The sequence below is a fragment of the Athene noctua genome, chromosome 1 (genome assembly GCF_965140245.1).
Source record: "Athene noctua chromosome 1, bAthNoc1.hap1.1, whole genome shotgun sequence".
Taxonomy (NCBI): domain Eukaryota; kingdom Metazoa; phylum Chordata; class Aves; order Strigiformes; family Strigidae; genus Athene; species Athene noctua.
Window position 1 is genome coordinate 110869936 of NC_134037.1, and position 17193 is coordinate 110887128.

Below are 17193 nucleotides of genomic sequence, written 5' to 3' on the forward strand. Positions count from 1 at the left end.
GGTCTGAACAACTCAAACCAATTTTTGTTGGTTTGGCTAGTACCCTTGATTTTCAGGGCTGCCAGTAAGTCTCAGAAGACCTGCAGAACAGTCTACTGTGATAATACTTACTTGCCCCCAAATCGGATGACTAAGGTTTGGGGGAAGCCACAAATTTCTTCTTAATAGACCTTGAATGCATTTTTCTGACATCAATTTTTTTCATCACCCTTTGGATATAGTTAAGTCTTTTGGTATACAGAAAGCAATCAGACAGAGTGTTACCTGCACTCATAAAGCCACTAGACAGATTTATGGAGGAAAAACAAAAGCTCCATCCTTGCTGATAACCTTTCCATGCTACCTCAGTGGACACAGTGTAACTGTGAACCAAGCCCACTGTCACTCCAGATGTTAGTCTTGCATGACCTCTCACACCTTTGCAAAGCATGATACAAATTAGTACTTGCAACAGTCTCTCAACTATATCCCATGTACAGGAGAGCGATCTCAGCTCATCTGCAAGACAGACAATTAAGATTCAGTAAGATTAAATGACTGACCCACTGTTACTTAACAATTCATTTGTGAAGTGTAAATGATTAATTGAAAGCTCTTTTCTTCCTTTCACCTGGCCAGAATGTTTCTATCGCAATGTAGGGAATAGACCATCAACAAAACTCTCCATCAGAAATCTGTAATCCTTTGCTGATGCTTGCTTGGCAGGCTCTGTGGATACACTGGGATATCGTCCAAGAAGGGCCTGAAGAAATTAATTGTCTCCTAGCCTGTTCTGAAATATAGGTCAGCCTTTCATAGCTGTGCTAAAGCAAAGACAATCTTAATCATCTGGGACAGCCAGTAAAACCTGGAAAAGGTGGAGGTTTTCAGGCTCTCCCACTGAGGATCTTTCCAAGCAAAATAATATTGTGACTGCACTCGAGGTAGCCTTAATGTTAAAAAAAAAAAAAAAAAGACAAACTCACAAGGAAGCCAGCTATCCTAAACTCTGTGACCTTTTTTGTTAGCTTCTCCTACTCTTTCAACCTCTTCCTTCCTAGATGCCTTTCAATTCCCAGAGTATCAAGCAATTTTTTAAAACAGCAAACTGAAGTAGAAATGTTAAGTGACTCAATCAGAGAAAATGTAACATAGAGTTCAGAAACTCCCCCTCCAACATCCGAATCACCAAATAGCGCCCTGTGGAATGATTAAATCATCATATGGGGATGATGCAGACAACTCTGTTGATGTGGTTCTAATGGAACTTGCTCTTTAGCCCATTATGAGACTATCAATTCTTTTAGCCCCAGTGTGCTACCTTTGCAGGGGAAGCAAAGTCATCCTGTTGGGACACAGTATTCCTCCACTAAGTTCTTACAGAGCTGGTTGGAAAAAGCCCAGAGATATTATCAAGTAGTGGCTTTTCCACCTAGGCCAGTCACCTGTGTGAACATGAATGTACATCTGCTTGGCTTATTTGCAGACCATTTTGCAGTGATTTTCTTCTTTAGAACACATTCTTCATCATATTGGGAAAACAGTGAGTTAATTTTTAACCTTCCCCCACTGAGAGATTTAGTAAGTCTTTATCTCCTTGATGCAAATTCACAGTACCAGTGTCAGAAAAGATGGTCATCAGCACTTACTTCCTGGATGACTTCAGAAATACCAAGACAAACTGCACTTATTTAAGGGTACATTTCTCAATGCTCTCAGGCTTTTCTGCTGTCTTAATATCAGCAGCCATTTAACCACTCTGTAAGCTTTCAGTATTTTTCCTAACTTGGTGTAAGCAAATATTGATCGTGACTAAGATAGTAATTGAGTTCATTCATGATAATAGATGGTCCATTGGCTGCACCCATTAAAGCTTCTTTAAAAGCAAGAAACAACTTTAATTGCCTGGAGAGACATGGGATGATATTGCAGCAGATTGGAACCTATTAATAACAGTAAATTCAAGGTTTACCCTAGCTTGTTTATGCTTGTTAGTATTAAAGCTTCACATGGAATAGAAAGATGACTAAAAGGGGCATTCCAGACAGAATACTAGCCTGATTATTCAGCTTTTATAAAACACCCTCTTTAATCACTAAGAATATCTTCATACAGCACTGCAGAACTTTCTTGAAAAGAGCCTGTTCTCAATTAAATGGGTTTTTGATCCATTACCTGAAAGATCTGGAAATTTGGCCTTTGTTTTATGCCCTGTCATTTTGTTTGCTATAGGAACAGAGGACCAGATGAGATCACTGAATTCCTATGAGTTAGTGCAGAGGAAGGATGCACAATTTATAAACTTCTAGTGTCTGTCTACTTGAAAACCAGAAGCAATTACAAATACGTTTACGTATCTCCATGAATGATTTGAGGGGCTTTAGTAAGCCAAGACCTTCAAGATTTTAACAAAAAGCTGCTTCAGGCTAATAATAGTGGCTGGCAGATGTATCTTAGTATCTCTCAAATTTCAGTAAACCTTGGTACACAGGCAATGAGTTTCTTTTTTGTAAATATCCAAGTAGAAAAAACTTGCCAAGGAAGAGACAATTAGTAATCTAGGGATGAGGGTAGGGTACCTTTTTCATATATGATTCCAGAGCCCCACGGTCTTTCTTCAGTCCTCATCATCACCAGTGCCTCAAGGAAGAGAGCTGCTGAGCTTCCTTAGCTTTGTCTTAGGGCTCTGTGACCCTGATAGCATGGCTTCTCCTTTATATATCCCAAAGCACCCGTGAAAGGGTACCAAATTAGGATGGTGGGATTTCATAGCCATGCTGCACCAAGAGAAACAGTGAAACAGATCTCTGGTTTCTTCAACCTATTATCTACACTGGGTATTATCTGAAACAAACTGCTTCATTAAAATTGGCAGGCATGTGAAGAGGACTCTTGAGGACAGTTTCTATTGCACTCTGCAATATACAGAACTTTGTTTTTTTCTGGATTTACAATGAAATGAAACATTGTATTTATTACAAGGGCATTCCTTTTTTTTTTTTTTTTTTTCTTTAATAAAAAAAAACCTCCTGTGGTTGACAGCCTGTCTAAAGCTGACATCAGCAACATCTGGAAGCACAGAGTAACACCTCACAGATGCTGAGCAACAATCTCACTGAAGCTAATGGGAAAGGCTTTTGTTCATCATGTACGAAAATTAGGCCCCCAGCCAACATGTTCCCATTTAAAGTTAGGCACTGCAATCACTACTGAGTATCACAAACATGTATCAAAATTGCCTGCAACAGCACTGCATTTTTCAGATACAGAAGAAAGTCTTCTGCAGTTAAGCATTACTGTCTTTTTTATCCAACCTGAAAAGTTTAGAGCAAAGGCAAATGGGTATTTGAGAGATTGGTCACACAGAAGGGCAATATCCCCACAGATCTCTCCAGGAATTCCTGATACTACCCCCCAACTCCCCAACAGTTGAGGGAGACCTTACAGCCAGTGACTCTTGGGCAGTCATTGAATTTTGGGGAAGTATTACTTTAGGAAATGAATGAGGAAAAGCAACCCCAAAGTGCAGTGGGTTCATCTTTATTAAGCAGTTTGCTGATTCTGCTGTCAGCCCTAAATATCAGCTTATCAGTAGACTGAGGAGTCCACTCCCTAAAGTCTCTTGTATATGCACCTACTGTTCATTACTTCTGTTGCAGTGCTTGACTCAGCATTAAATTAGCCTCACAAACAGAAGGTGAATAGCTGTGGCTGTTTTTTGCTTTGAAATTGAAAAAAATCATGCTTCTGTGATAGCACAACAAACATTAAACGAAATGGTTGGATGTATATACCTGCCTGAATTTAACGTGGCAGTACACCTCTCAGAAAAGGTCATTTTCACTCCATTTGCAGTAAGAGAAGATGTGACCTATGATCCTAACGTGATAATCCAAAGAGCCTCAGTGAACTTGTTCCATTTCTGGAGAATGAGATTTAAGAGTGTTACTGCCTATAAGGAATTCAGGGATTGTTTCAAAAGCCACTGATGTGCCAAGCCACAAGCCTATTTTATTCACAGCCATTTTGCGGGGAGTATGTCTGTGTACTAAGGAGGTAGTCTGGCTGATGCTCTCAAAACAGCAAAACCACAAATGCTTCAGTTTTATATGAAAGGCATTCCAGCCTAGCTTGGCTACAGATTCTGGTGTTCGAAGAGTAGAAAAGTCCCAGACAGGTTGTTCAAAAAGACCATGTGTCAGTAGGAGCCTTGAAAATCATAGCGCATGGCAACCTGGACAAAATAATTTCATCCACATAAAGTTTGGACAAGAAATGGGAAGGTGGTTTACCGCCCTTAAGAGTGGGGCTGGCTGAGGGAGAAAGCACATAGCTATCTATACAAGGGAGACAGGTTCTATCTTTCACAGGAAAAGCTGTGACCTCAAAGAGGATTCCTGAGCACCTCAAAAGCCTGAGAACCTATGACAGTAGCCAGGGAACGGAGGCAGAGAAATGTATACTATTATTTCCTTGCATACATCAGCACTTACAGTAAAAGTGACTGTGCTTCTAAATCTTTGCATAAGCGTGTCTGTGTGTTTTAGGCATATGTTTAACTAAAACCCTGAAGAAGTGAACTGTAAGTCCAGAGCACCTACAGGGAAAATCCTATAAGCTCTAAAGCAATTTGCAATAGACCTGGGGACTCGATAATCTGAGCTACAGGTTGCTCTTCCTCTGCAAGGTTCAGAGACAGGGAACCTGTGTCCAAAATGTCATTGGTTCCGCAGTCTGTCCAGCTAAATGGTTTTGGAAGAAGGCAGGACCCAGCTGGGAGCTGCCTAATGAGTACCTGGGCAGCAAATGCTCTTGCCAGTGTGAAAGGAAGCCACAGCAACAGCTTTTCAGTGAGGCCTTGTTTCTGGGAACTATGATTTGCACCAGTCAGCGTAGAACCAGGCTTCACACTAGGCACCATTAAACTATGCCAAAACATTTTTGATTTCCCACTATAGCTCTTTTGAATTAACGTGGTCAACTGAGTCCTCTTGGAGAAACTGCTTCTGAGATACAGAGTTCCTCTACAAGGACCTTAGGTATGTGTGAAACAGGAATGTTGCAGCTAGCTTGACTGCTTTTGAAATTTCAACCATCACTTCAAATGCCATAAAATTGGCCTTTTCCCTCTTGTGAGCACAATTCACTTGAGGGCACTGAAGCAAGGCAAGTTCATATTTGTGCCAGTATATTGCTCGTTCAGGTGATGAGGGAAGAAATCACGCTTCATTGGTGATGTGTTTGATCCCACATGGTATGAAAATCACAACACGGACTGCACAGACATGATGCTTACCAGCTCCCATCCTGCTCTGTTCTTACTCGTACGCTGTATAACCTCTCTTGTGCACACCAGCATCCAAAGGGATGTAAACTCTGGTGCAGACTTAGAAGCAGACCCCTGTGTTTACACAGGGTGAGGCAAGCACAATTACAGGAAATGTAATTCTGTCAAATGTCCTCATGCTATTTTATATAATGCTAAAAGTAAGATGAGATCAGATTTTTTTTTTTTTTTTTTGGAAATGAGAATGGCATTTTTCCCTATTATAAAGACAGTAATTCATCTTACTCCACTTTTGTCCCAAAACCTGCCTTACAGGGTGGTTTTTCCCATTTTATAGCCTGACACATCTTCAGCATTGATTTGTTTGTTTTTCTTAATGGGCAAAACTGTTGTACTGATGCATCGTGGTGCTGGGTGATATTAACAAACAGTGGTTCATGGCTGACACTTGAAAGTGTGGGCATTAAGTGATGGATTAAACTTGTCATTCAAAAGCTCCATCCTGCTTTTATCTGTGGCATGCTCTGTCCTTGATAAAGACTCTCACCAAATAAGAAAAAATGCTTGGAGTATTCAATAAGAAAACAGAAGAGATGAATCTGGATGAGAGTGAGAAAATATTTCATACAAGTGATGACTCATCTATTTTCATTTTCCGTATATAATTCTAGGGACATGTAGAAAGCCGTGACTAGGGGATACCCAATAAAGATGCAGCGGCTTGGCTGGAATTGAGCACCAAATTTGCAATCAGGCTCTTAATTAGAACACAAACACTGTCAAATAGTAACATTATCACCTATAATTGGTCCAACAGAAAGAAACACTAATTGTGACATTAGCAGCCAGAATGCTTTCAGGCAGGATCTCTGTTAAAATGCAAACACACTAATTGACATGATGAGGAAGATGAAAAAAAGAAGGTAATAAAAGAGGCTATTATGCTTTAGCTTGGCAAATGGAAGGCTACTTTAGAAACTCAATAGCCAAAGAAAGGGCAGGTAGCTTAAGCAAAGCAGCAAATGAAATAATGAGCATTGTTGATTCACTGCCTTTGTCTCGGGGAGCCAGAGTGATTACAAAGTGATGAGCAAGAGCCAGAATCTACTTTCTGCCTCATTAGTGTAAATTCAAAGTAGCTTCATTGAAGTCAGTAAGGCTGAGATTTACAGGCTTTCAGATCTGGCCCCTCAATTACAAGCCCTGCATCAAAGTCTGGGTCTTCCTGGGACTCTTGAGCAGCAAGGCAGAGTAAGGAAATCAAGCCATGCCTTTCATAAATCAGATGCAAATTGATCAGCGATTGTTCTGCCTAATCCTACTGAGGGAAGAGCTACCGAAGTAGAGGCTGAACTGTCATTTGGATCCCACTGGTGTAACACACCTGTCAGACAGTTTAGCTCAGCAGGCTTGAGAAGCAAGGCCACACTGCAAGGAGGGACTATGGCCACTTCTCCACAGTCTGCTCTCTTCCTAAGAGTCCCAGTCAAAATGTACATTGCCATATCCCATTGCCAGTTCCCTCTGTATTCTTCCTACCAAGCTGACATGTGTAGATACAGAAAAATTTGTCTGGGACTGGTCCCCATCCTCAGATCAGTCTTTGAAATATCTGTTGTCTACAGACACTTTGCTTTGAGATCTTGCCACTGCACCTTGGATCTGACATATCCCCAGAGTACAGGTAACGGATGACTTGTACTGGGTATTCAGTGGGAGGGGGAAAACATAAATGGCATCTCTCTCTCTCTTCTGAACACCACCAGAAGTGTTTATACTCAGTAGCTGTTATTTCTTCCCAAAATCTAGCTGAAACACACTGTGCTTAAATACCATCTCCTTGTTGATAGCTCGGCTTAGTTCCTCAACAATAGTTCTTTCCTTTTGCTTGTCCAAATTACACGCGAGTCCAAATTACAATCCCCACATTTGACTATGGTGAAGCCTTCCCAAGGCAGTGTTTCCTAAGGAGCTGACACTGTCTGCATTCTTAGCTAAGTACAAGCAGAAATGTTAAAACAAAGAGATTTCTGATGCTTGCTCAGTCTATTATATATCCATCTTCCACTCACAGTACTCCAGTTTCCGATACCTCTGATTGATTTTGAGACTGCGTGATGTTGCTCAGCTCTATTACCCTAGCAATATTTTCCATGAAGTTCTGGCAAAGGTTTTCTAGAATGTGGATATGTGAAATTTACTGGATCTTTTCCAACATCTACACAGTTACAATTAGAGCCTCACAGCTCATACAGTTTTCCTGGCACAAAGTTTTTTAGTGTTTGAGGTTTGTGAGTCTTTTATCGGCAGAATGTGCCTTCCAGGGATGTCACACCCTCAGCTCTTGCACACCGCTATGGTGTCACTGAAGTCTCCTTTTTCAGGTGCTGAAATGTAGACCTACTAATGTGACATTTTCCTCCACTGTAAAGGTTATTACTGTATTTAATCCCCCCTCCCTCATCCTTTGAGACTTCCTTATTTTTTCTCCACTTTTCAAAATTAATTGCCAGTGACAGAGTCAATTCATTAGCTAAATTAAAAACCTGGGAAGCATATTGTCCAGATTTGCTGATCCCAACCTATCACAGAGTTGAACAAAGCGTTTCCTTACCTGGCCTTCAGCAGCAGCTGTATTGGCCAGGCTTCTCTTCCTTCTCAAATGTCCATACCACTCTTCCTGTTAAAGACCAATTTAAAAAGGAGATAAAAATTCAGGCAGCAACTCAATGACTGGAGATCCCTCAGTGATTTTTTTGCCTCTCTTCATTCATTAATGGGTCCATTTTCACTTTTTCTTTTCCAATGTATTAACAGCTGTTCCTATTTCATTTAAAGCCTATTAATAAAGACACCCCATCATTTAAGTTTTCAGCTCTAACATTCTTGTGTTTCATGGGAATGAAACAAGGTAATGCATTGGGAAATGTATACATCTACATACTTTGATGCACTACCCAATTTCCTTGGGACTGTTAAATAACGTCTGTTAGCTGCCATGAGTTTGGGAACCCTATTTTTTTTTTTTTTCCCAGGTAAATGAAGACTATTTTATTGAGTAGCATGTGTGCTTTAGGAATGCAGGGCTGCAGTGTGCCACCACATGTTTTTGATCTCATTCTGAGGAGAGATCAGAGAGCGAAGTTTCTAGTCATGGCAGCTTGACTTATCATTGGGGCCAACTCTGACTTCCCTGTTAAGATGAAGGTCAGTGAGATGCCTGTATCATTTCCAAGATAAAGCTTACTTTTGAAAAGGCATGGTCTATCTTAGCAAGACGTTTAGCATAAACGAATCAATAAAATTGTTCTGTTCCTAGCACATGAGTTGAAAATCTGAACTGTGTCAAGGGTCTACCCAGTTACAGTCAATGGGAGACTTACCAGTCACCAAAATGAGTCCAGTATTAGGCTCAAATTGGTTGGATCCCAGAGGAAAATACAGAGAACTGAAAACTGTGGAAGTCCCACAGCAGCGACTTCATTTGATGATATGTGCAAGCAGGAAAACAGCCCACAATAAACTGTTCGTAGAGATGTTCAGAACATTTCCTGTGCCCAGCGTACCATCTTCTGCAATAACTGTCATTCTTCTAACTAGCATGGGATACTCAGGTGGAGTGAGAAGACAGCCCAAAATAACATGGTGAAGAGGGCAGGTTTGAGAACGTAGTGCACGATTGTGCACATTTATATTACTATCCACTAGAGTAAAAGAAGAGGCTGAATGAAAAGACCAGTGACCCATGATTAATTTAGTCCATTTTTTTTCCAGTAAAGAATCTGAGCTCAAAGGAATAGAAGCATACAGATCAATTTGAAATACTTCTGTGGATTTTATGTTACTTGCATGTATTTCAGCATGTTTCCAGTCATCTTCCTCTTCTAACAAAAGGAAGACTGAGCCCCAAAGTATTACTCAAACTTAAAAGCAAAGGATTAGGAGTCACCTATTGGGCAAGTGAATCTAATGGACTGTGAAATAGGAAGAGCAGGGGGAAAACGAGAGTACAGCCAAAGCCCAGTTGGGGATATGCCACCATCTCGGATGGACTTTGAATTAGTGCACCTGTATGAGGCTGAATACGGCACAAAAGTGGCTTTTTTCACCTGAAGTATATTATCTAACTCGTCCTTTGGCGATTGCCCTGAAGTTCCTTCCTCAACTCTTCTGCACAGAAAAGATCTTGGTTCCCTTTTCTAGTGTCGCGCCTGCAATTACACTCTTCGGCACTACAATTATGGAGGCATTACACTGTAGTTCTGCTCCACAATATCTGTGTATTAACATTAATTTGATATAAGCAGAAGAATAACCGCATGACAGACTAATTGCACTCTAATGATTATATAGTTAAAGTACCTGGATTATAAAAATATACATGCATTAAGTATCAAACTAAAGAGATAATAATAAGTCATTAATTCATATAGGCAACTTCCAGAAATATGAATGAGTTATGATTAGCTATCCTAAGGCATAGGACTAATGTAATTACAGTAATTATATTGTATTTATTAAAGGTAGAAAAGGGGAAAATGTTGCATGAACTTTTCTTAAGGCAGTTGTTTTCATTCTGAAATGGAAGAATTTTGCTCAGTTCTTTAGAATGAGTTATGCTCTAAGATTTCTTCCCTCTGTTTCTCACCCTTCCTCCTCCCCACCCTGAGGAAAGACATTGAGGATTGTTTTGAGGATGTCGAAGGGAAGGGAAGGGAAGGGAAGGGAAGGGAAGGGAAGGGAAGGGAAGGGAAGGGAAGGGAAGGGAAGGGAAGGGAAGGGAAGGGAAGGGAAGGGAAGGGAAGGGAAGGGAAGGGAAGGGAAGGGAAGGGAAGGGAAGGGAAGGGAAGGGAAGGGAAGGGAAGGGAAGGGAAGGGAAGGGAAGGGAAGGGAAGGGAAGGGAAGGGAAGGGAAGGGAAGGGAAGGGAAGGGAAGGGAAGGGAAGGGAAGGGAAGGGAAGGGAAGGGAAGGGAAGGGAAGGGAAGGGAAGGGAAGGGAAGGGAAGGGAAGGGAAGGGAAGGGAAGGGAAGGGAAGGGAAGGGTTCTATGCATCATTCCTGCACAGAGAGACAGCGAAGAGAGAGAGGCGGCGGGGAGCGGGGCCCGTCGCCGGGCGCGGGGGCCGGTGTCCGTTCTCGCCGGGCCATGTGAAGGTGCGGCTGCAGCCGGGCCCCCCCTGCGGCCCCGAACGGCCGCTCCCCCAGCCCGCGGCCCGGCGCCGGGGACAGGGCCGGCGCTGCCCGGGCCGCGGGGCGGGGGCGGCCGGGCCATTTTTTTCTCAATGAAGGCGCCCCCCCGCCGCGCGCCCGGTCCCCGCCCGCCCCGCCCCGGCGCATTTGCATAATGACGGCTGCCGGGGACGGCATTGGCTGCTGCCGGGCGGGCTCGGGCGTGATGTCAGCGCTCGCCGGGTAGTGCCGGCGTTGTGGCGGGTAGTTGGAGCCGGCAAAGCCCGCGCAGCGGCGGCTCCCGACAGACCGGCCCGGCGGCGGCCCCGCGCTCCCCGGCCTCCGCAGCGGCCCGGCCCGGCCCGGCGCTCCCCGGCGCCGCTCCGTGGCCGCCTGCCCTCGCCGGCGCAGGACGGGGCGCGGCGCCCCGCGGGGCGCTGCCGGCCGCCGCGGGCGGGCGGGTCGGTCATGGCGGGGGGCCGGCTGGCCGCCCGCCTCCTGGCCGCCGCCTGCCTCGCTCTGAGCTTGGCCCCGGGGGCGGCGGGGCCGCGGGAGAGCCCCGGCCTCTCGCGGCTGCAGAGGAGGAGCCTGGCGGTGGACTTCGTCGTGCCCTCGCTGTTTCGCACCTACGTGCGGGAGCTGGTGCTGGGGCCGCCGGGGAGCGCCGCGGCGCGGTGCCGCCTGCGGCTGGACTGCGCGCCTCTGCTCCGCGCCGCCCGCGGGGGGCTGCCGCGGGCCGCGCCGCCCGCCCCCCCCGGCGGGCCCTCGGCGGCCGGGCGGCGGCTGCGGCGGGCCAAGCAGCTGGTGCTGGAGGTGGGCGAGGGCAGCCTGCGGGACGGCTGCGCCGGGGAGCCGCCGCCGGGCTCCGCCGGGGCGCAGCTGGAGTTCAACCTCACCGAGCTCTTCGCCTGGTGGCTCCGCGCCGGCGACGGGCGGCTGCGGGTGCGGCTGATGCCCGAGCGCCGCGGCGCCCTCCCGGGCAGCGAGCGCGGGCTGTCGGCGGCCATCCGCGCCGCCCGCCCGCGCCTCCTCTTCCACGTCTCGGCGGCAGGTGAGCCCTGCGTTGCATGCCGGGCAGCGCCCCCCGCCCGCGCTGCCTGCGCCCCCGCGGAGGCCCCCCCCCCCCCCGGCGCCCCCCGGCGCAGCGGGCGCGGAGGCCCGGCGGGGCTGGCCGCTGTCTCCACCGGGACGCCCGGCCCGGCGCGTAGCCCCGCTGGCTGCCCGCCCGGCGGGTGCGGGGAGCGCACCTCCCCCCGAGCAGTCGCGGCTTCCCCGAGCGGCTCGGCCTCACGGGCTGCGCTTTACCGGCGCGAAGTGTACGGAGGGGCTTTTGTGGGGCCAGGAGAACGATTTTGAAAGCGCTGAGAGGTTTTCACGAAATGCCAGGAGTTCCTTTGTGCCGGCCAGCCGCGGGCGAGACCCGAAGGTTAAAGTGTCATTAGTTCAAGGGCAGCAAAATCAGGTTCTTCGAAACTTAAAAATTAGCATCTGAAAAAGGCAAGCTTCCTAAAAGTGCTGCAACTGCTTCCAAGGTTATATGCCGGCAGACTTCAGGGAACAGCACGAACCTTTCCAAAGCTGGGGCTGACCAGCAAATTTGTACATTAATGCCATGGGATATTGGTATCAATATTATTGCTCTTCTTTAAACATAGAAGGTAATGGCTGACAACCAAACCTGCAAGAAGCAGGTTTTGCTCTGAATTTCACCTCGCTGGAACTGAGTTAATTTCTGCCCCTTTTAAAACCACACAGGCTCCTTAGCGAACTGCACTGTGTCAGCTCTGGTAAGACAAGAAGTTGTACAGCTGAGGAGGCTCGTGTAGCACTAGTACTTCTGTGAAGAGAGAACCTGGCTTAAAATTTTGGTTCTGGACGGCAGTGGTTTGCAGTCAGGAGTATGGGGCAGCTCTGTTACCTCAAATCAAGTCTCTGCTTTGGGCCAGTGATTGAGAGGGATTTCCATTCTGTGTGTGCATTGTACCTCTAACACGAGCTGTGATTCAGGCTCTCCCACTGAAAGAATACAATGCCTAGAGGACTGCAGGGCCAAATAATTTGTCACAGTGAGTTAAGTTAGGTAGCTTTTTATGAAGCTTTGTAGAAGTCAATGGTGTGTCCCTGAGTAGCCACCTACTTAATGGACCACAGAATATACTTAAGTAAATTCACAAGAGGTGAGACAAGTCAGTGCTGGGCTTTGAATACAGAGTTGGAGCAACTGATTTTTGATGCTCGTTTGAAAATCTGGGCCAGTAGTCAGAGTAACTACAAACTGAACCCATCTTCTTTCTTTCTGCCTGAAATGAAAATAAAAGCAGATTGTCAGAGCAGGTTGGGCGTGAGTCAGTCTTAGCTTGTGGCTGAAGTGAGATACCTGGGCGAGCTCTTCCTGTGTCAGTATTGGCAGGGGTAACGCAGGGGTACCCTCTACCACAAGGTGGCTAGGTGAGGCCGATGCATCCTACCTTGGTAGCCAGGTCTTGCCTTGCTACATTGCAGTAAAAAAAGAATAATTAATAAAACTTGAAGACAGCCAACCCCACCGTCTCTTTTTTTTTTTCTGTTTTGGGAATTTAATTGTGAGGAGCAGTTATTTTGCTTTACAGACCTCCCTCTTTGGCAGTGAAGATACAGCCTTAGCTTTTAGTGCTGTCTTGTCTTGGGTGCTTATAGCAGTAAGGGGGCAGGAGGGCATGCATTTGCTCTGAGGATGAAGATACGTTTTTCGCCTGGGTGAAGGGTATACACGTGAACTAACAGGTGCTCTGATCACATGAATACAATGCAGATGGAGCTTTAACCCAAGTTAGTAAATCCCATAGGCTCTGCATGTTGTTTGCTGTCTCAGTGTTGAGAAGAGATTCACGTTTTTCCAGACAGATAAGTAGTAGTTAGCTATGTCCCTGTAAAATCACATTGGAGACAAGACTCTGCTATTCTTACTGCAACACAGTTGTGCAAAGTCAGTCATAGGGGATGTAGGAAAAGGAGGAGCAGGGGGAAGCAATATGGACCTCATTTATCTGTATTGCAGGGATAACTTCTCTGAACAGCTGTTTATAATCTCCTGTAAAAATCCTAGTGTCTTCTTGAATTCTACACCAAGGTTGCTAACATGCATAAGTTGTGTCACTATAAAATTGCATCTCTGCTTTTTCAACAATGACACCTTACCGTTACATGACATCGCACTGGATTTGTAACATGGCTTTGTTTAAAAACATTAAAAATGCGTTCTTGCTGCTTTGTGAGGGTGATGCCTATGTGAACACCATGTGTCATTGCCATGCTTAAATTTGTGCCGTGTAGCCCTGCCGACAGCAGGATGTGCTGACACAGTGATAACAGCATGAACAGCATCCACCAGCCCATACGCGTGCAGATTCCAGCAATTATTAACACCACTGCAGCTAATGTGTAGGGGCTTAACTAAAGCCCTTCCTAAAGGCAAGTGAGCCTTTCCTTTATTGGTTAACTTAATTGGAAATGGATTTCAAACAACACAATCCTCACATCAACAATGTAAAGCTGCTTCACTTATGTTGACATGCTTAGTTGTTTTTTTTTTTTTTTTTTTTTTCCCTCTCTCCTCTGCTGGAGATGCCCAGGATTGCAGTACTTCCCAGGAAAAGATATAATTACCTTGCTAAATTATTTTCACCAAATTATTCTCTGTGTGAGTGGAGAATAAATTATATTTTTAGGATGAGAAAAAATTGAAAGGGGATGAATTCCCATTCACCTTAAGGGTAACAGCAGAATCCTGTACATGCTGCCTTCTCCTTAACTGTTATACTCTCCAGTACTAGTTCAAAGATATTTAACTGGAATGAACCTTTTTCCTTTTTAACAGTATGTCTGTACAAAGCGTGAACCAATTTGTCTCAGTGTGTTACTGAACAATTAGTAAAGGGTGTACTTATTGGATTGCTGCTGTTTAACAGACAAACTATAAAGTTCACAGGAATTTTTATAGGGCTCTCCTGCAGATACTCTCGATGCCAGATTTCTTGCACACACTTATCCTTGTGGGAACAGAGCATCCTGCAGGAAAAAGCTTCTATTTAGAGAAGCTGTGGTCCTCAGCCCATCTACCATTTCTGTGTCAGTTTGGCCTTTTCAAAATTGGGTAGGAGAGAGTTTTCCTCTCTTGGAAATGCTTTCAGAATTAATATTGGCTGCTTCTCCTTCCCCCAGTGCTTCTCTGGGACAAAAAAGTCAAATTCATTTCAGTCATGCCTGTGGAAAAACACAACAAAAGATGCAGAGGAAGGGAGGGGTGAGTTTGGAGAGGATTGCAGTGCTGCAGATCTCCCATATTTTAGGTGAACCTCCCAACTACCAGGTTGCTGTTGATTTCACTCTCACTGCTTTTGGTTTTGACTGGAAATTCCACCCTACCTCCAAGGGCCAGCACATTGCCAAGGGAAACTGAACAGCTAGCAAACCTTTTTGTCAGAAGGGTCCTGGCTAGTTTTAGTTCTGGTCTTACGGGATTTGCTGTATGGTGTCAGAACACAGTGGGTCTCTGTAGCAGTGTACTCTCTGGACAGGTTACTGAGCTTTCTTGTGGAAAAATCCTAAATTGTCTCTATATAGAGACTGTCCATTAAAGAACTGTCTGAGCATCAGGACTGACAGCCCCTTGTATGACTGATCCTCTGCTGCTGGGCTAAAATTACTCCCAGGACTTGAAGATCAGATAGGGTAGCGTGTGTTGTCCAGAGGTCTTGGAGGGGCCTTCTTGGCAATTCCATCCCACAGAAAATATGGCGTGGATAGGCATAGCTTTGGGTTAGTCCAGGGTGAGTGCTCTATATTTACACAGACTTCAGAGTGATCCTTGCACACTAACCCTAACCCTGCACTGGCATTTGGATTTTTTTCATGTTAACATCACAGGTAGCAAATCTACTCCCTGTAGCACACCTGAGCCACAAATGTTATTAAATAGGATTCTTTGCGTTTACTCAGGAAATTTAGTAAGCTGAAATGGACATAAAATACCTTCCCATGAAAACTAATTGCTACTTACATATGCAAAGGTGGGAAATGTATGTTAAAAAGGGGCATACAGGGATGAAAATGAGTAATTTCTCTCTCTAAAGGTCAATGTACTTTCATTCATGAAATAGATTTAACATTCCAATTATATTTTCTAAATAGCAATGCATAACTTTTCATCCTCTGGCTAGGCGAAATACTACTCCTGCACTGTGGCCTTCATGCAAAATTTTATTAACTTGCTACATGTATTCTCCCCGAAACTGTCTGCATTCACTACATACCAGTGCCGTTATAATACTGAGGCAATTAAGCTTTACATCTTTAGGATACTGCTACCATGCACCTGAACTCATTTGTGGGAGGAAGCTTTTGCCTAAAGATTAGAAAGAACTTCAGACTAGAGGAAAATGTCGTTTTGAAAGTGGACATTTTGTAAATGAAAATCAGATCTCCCAAGCTGAAATCGGATCGTGCTAAAGTCCGCAGAATTCTTTCTGCATATCTTGGAGGTACCAGCTTTTAATCAAGATCTTGTAGTTATATTTATCTTTTGATATCTTTTGCTCTTGTTTTTCTGCTTTCAAAGAACAAAGTTTGGAGTTGTGCCTTGTTGAGCAGAAAACTGGTAAAAGACATCAGTTACTTTCCACCTGCTCTCCTCCTTGACTGTATGCGATATCTGAGATCTGATTTTGCCCTTCTGATAAATCAGTGGCAAAACTTGGTGAATAAGACTGAAGCATTGTAGTAGGGCTTCTGAAAAGTCTTAATTGTAGTGCAAGTGGGTTTGCTCTTTTCTGCTGGGGTTTTGCACTTTGCCTTGGCTATCAGGTCAGCTTTGCCAGTCCAAAGCTTAAGGACGGCCCTGAGTTGCACTTGAGTTTACTCTAGATATGTACTAGTGCAAACTGAGGTTTTTCTTTTCTACCCTTGGGTTATCATGGGTGCCAGGGTGCTGCATGCTGATTACCAGTTGCTAAATCACAGCAAATCCTAAGTGTGCTTAGGAACATCTTTCCCAGTCCTTCTGCCCTAAGTTGTAGGTCTGTAGCACCTCCCTCTAGACCTCCAGTCACTGGTGCTCTCCAGAAATGCGGATTTAGTCAGTCCACAGTGCTTCTTCTTGAATCTTAAATGTCTCTTGAAGAGGAAACTGATTGCCTAGTGATGGGCTTGCCTGGCTTTGTGAGCAGCATGATCCTTGGTCCTGCTGCTTTCCTGCCTGTTCCTCTCCAAGTCACTTTCCTACTCTGTCAGCACCAAGAAAACTCATAGCATATGAGCCTCTTGACTGATGGTGCCTTACGCACTGTTTTCTTGCTGACCACAAAAATTTAGGGCTTTGCAAATTTGTTGCCAGTTATTTGGCAGATAGTTAGAAATGGTGCACAGTCTTTGAGTGGTTCATGGAAAACGTGCTGTGATCACTATTCCACATGATTTTGGTTGGACCAGAGTTATGCGGTGTTGCTGATCTTCAGTGGGAGTCTGGATTATGCACAAAGTATTTGATTTCTAGGTCTGTTTTCTGCAAATTTTATTTACTTTTAGGCTCATTGTTCTTATGGATGTTGTTATTTATAAGCATGTTCAGTAAAATGTCCATAAATGAACACCAAAAGGGGCCCAAGTATCAGTTTATGATGTTTATTTTTTTATTTGAATGAACATTTATGGCACATTTAAAAAAGATGTTTTCTCTAAACTTGCTGTGCTTTTAATTCTGTATCCTTAAAACCAGGGAATAAA

The 17193-nt window shown here is 44.7% G+C and overlaps 1 protein-coding gene across 1 annotated transcript in view; it reads left to right on the top strand.

Moving 5' to 3' along the window:
• The first annotated feature begins 10902 nt into the window (after nucleotides 1-10902).
• ALK (ALK receptor tyrosine kinase) overlaps nucleotides 10903-17193 on the top strand; it is a 330970-nt gene continuing 324679 nt past the window's right edge. Inside the window, exon 1 of the mRNA XM_074897345.1 lies at nucleotides 10903-11485. Within this exon, the coding sequence (XP_074753446.1) occupies nucleotides 10903-11485 (583 nt within the window). The remainder of the gene's footprint in view (nucleotides 11486-17193) is intronic.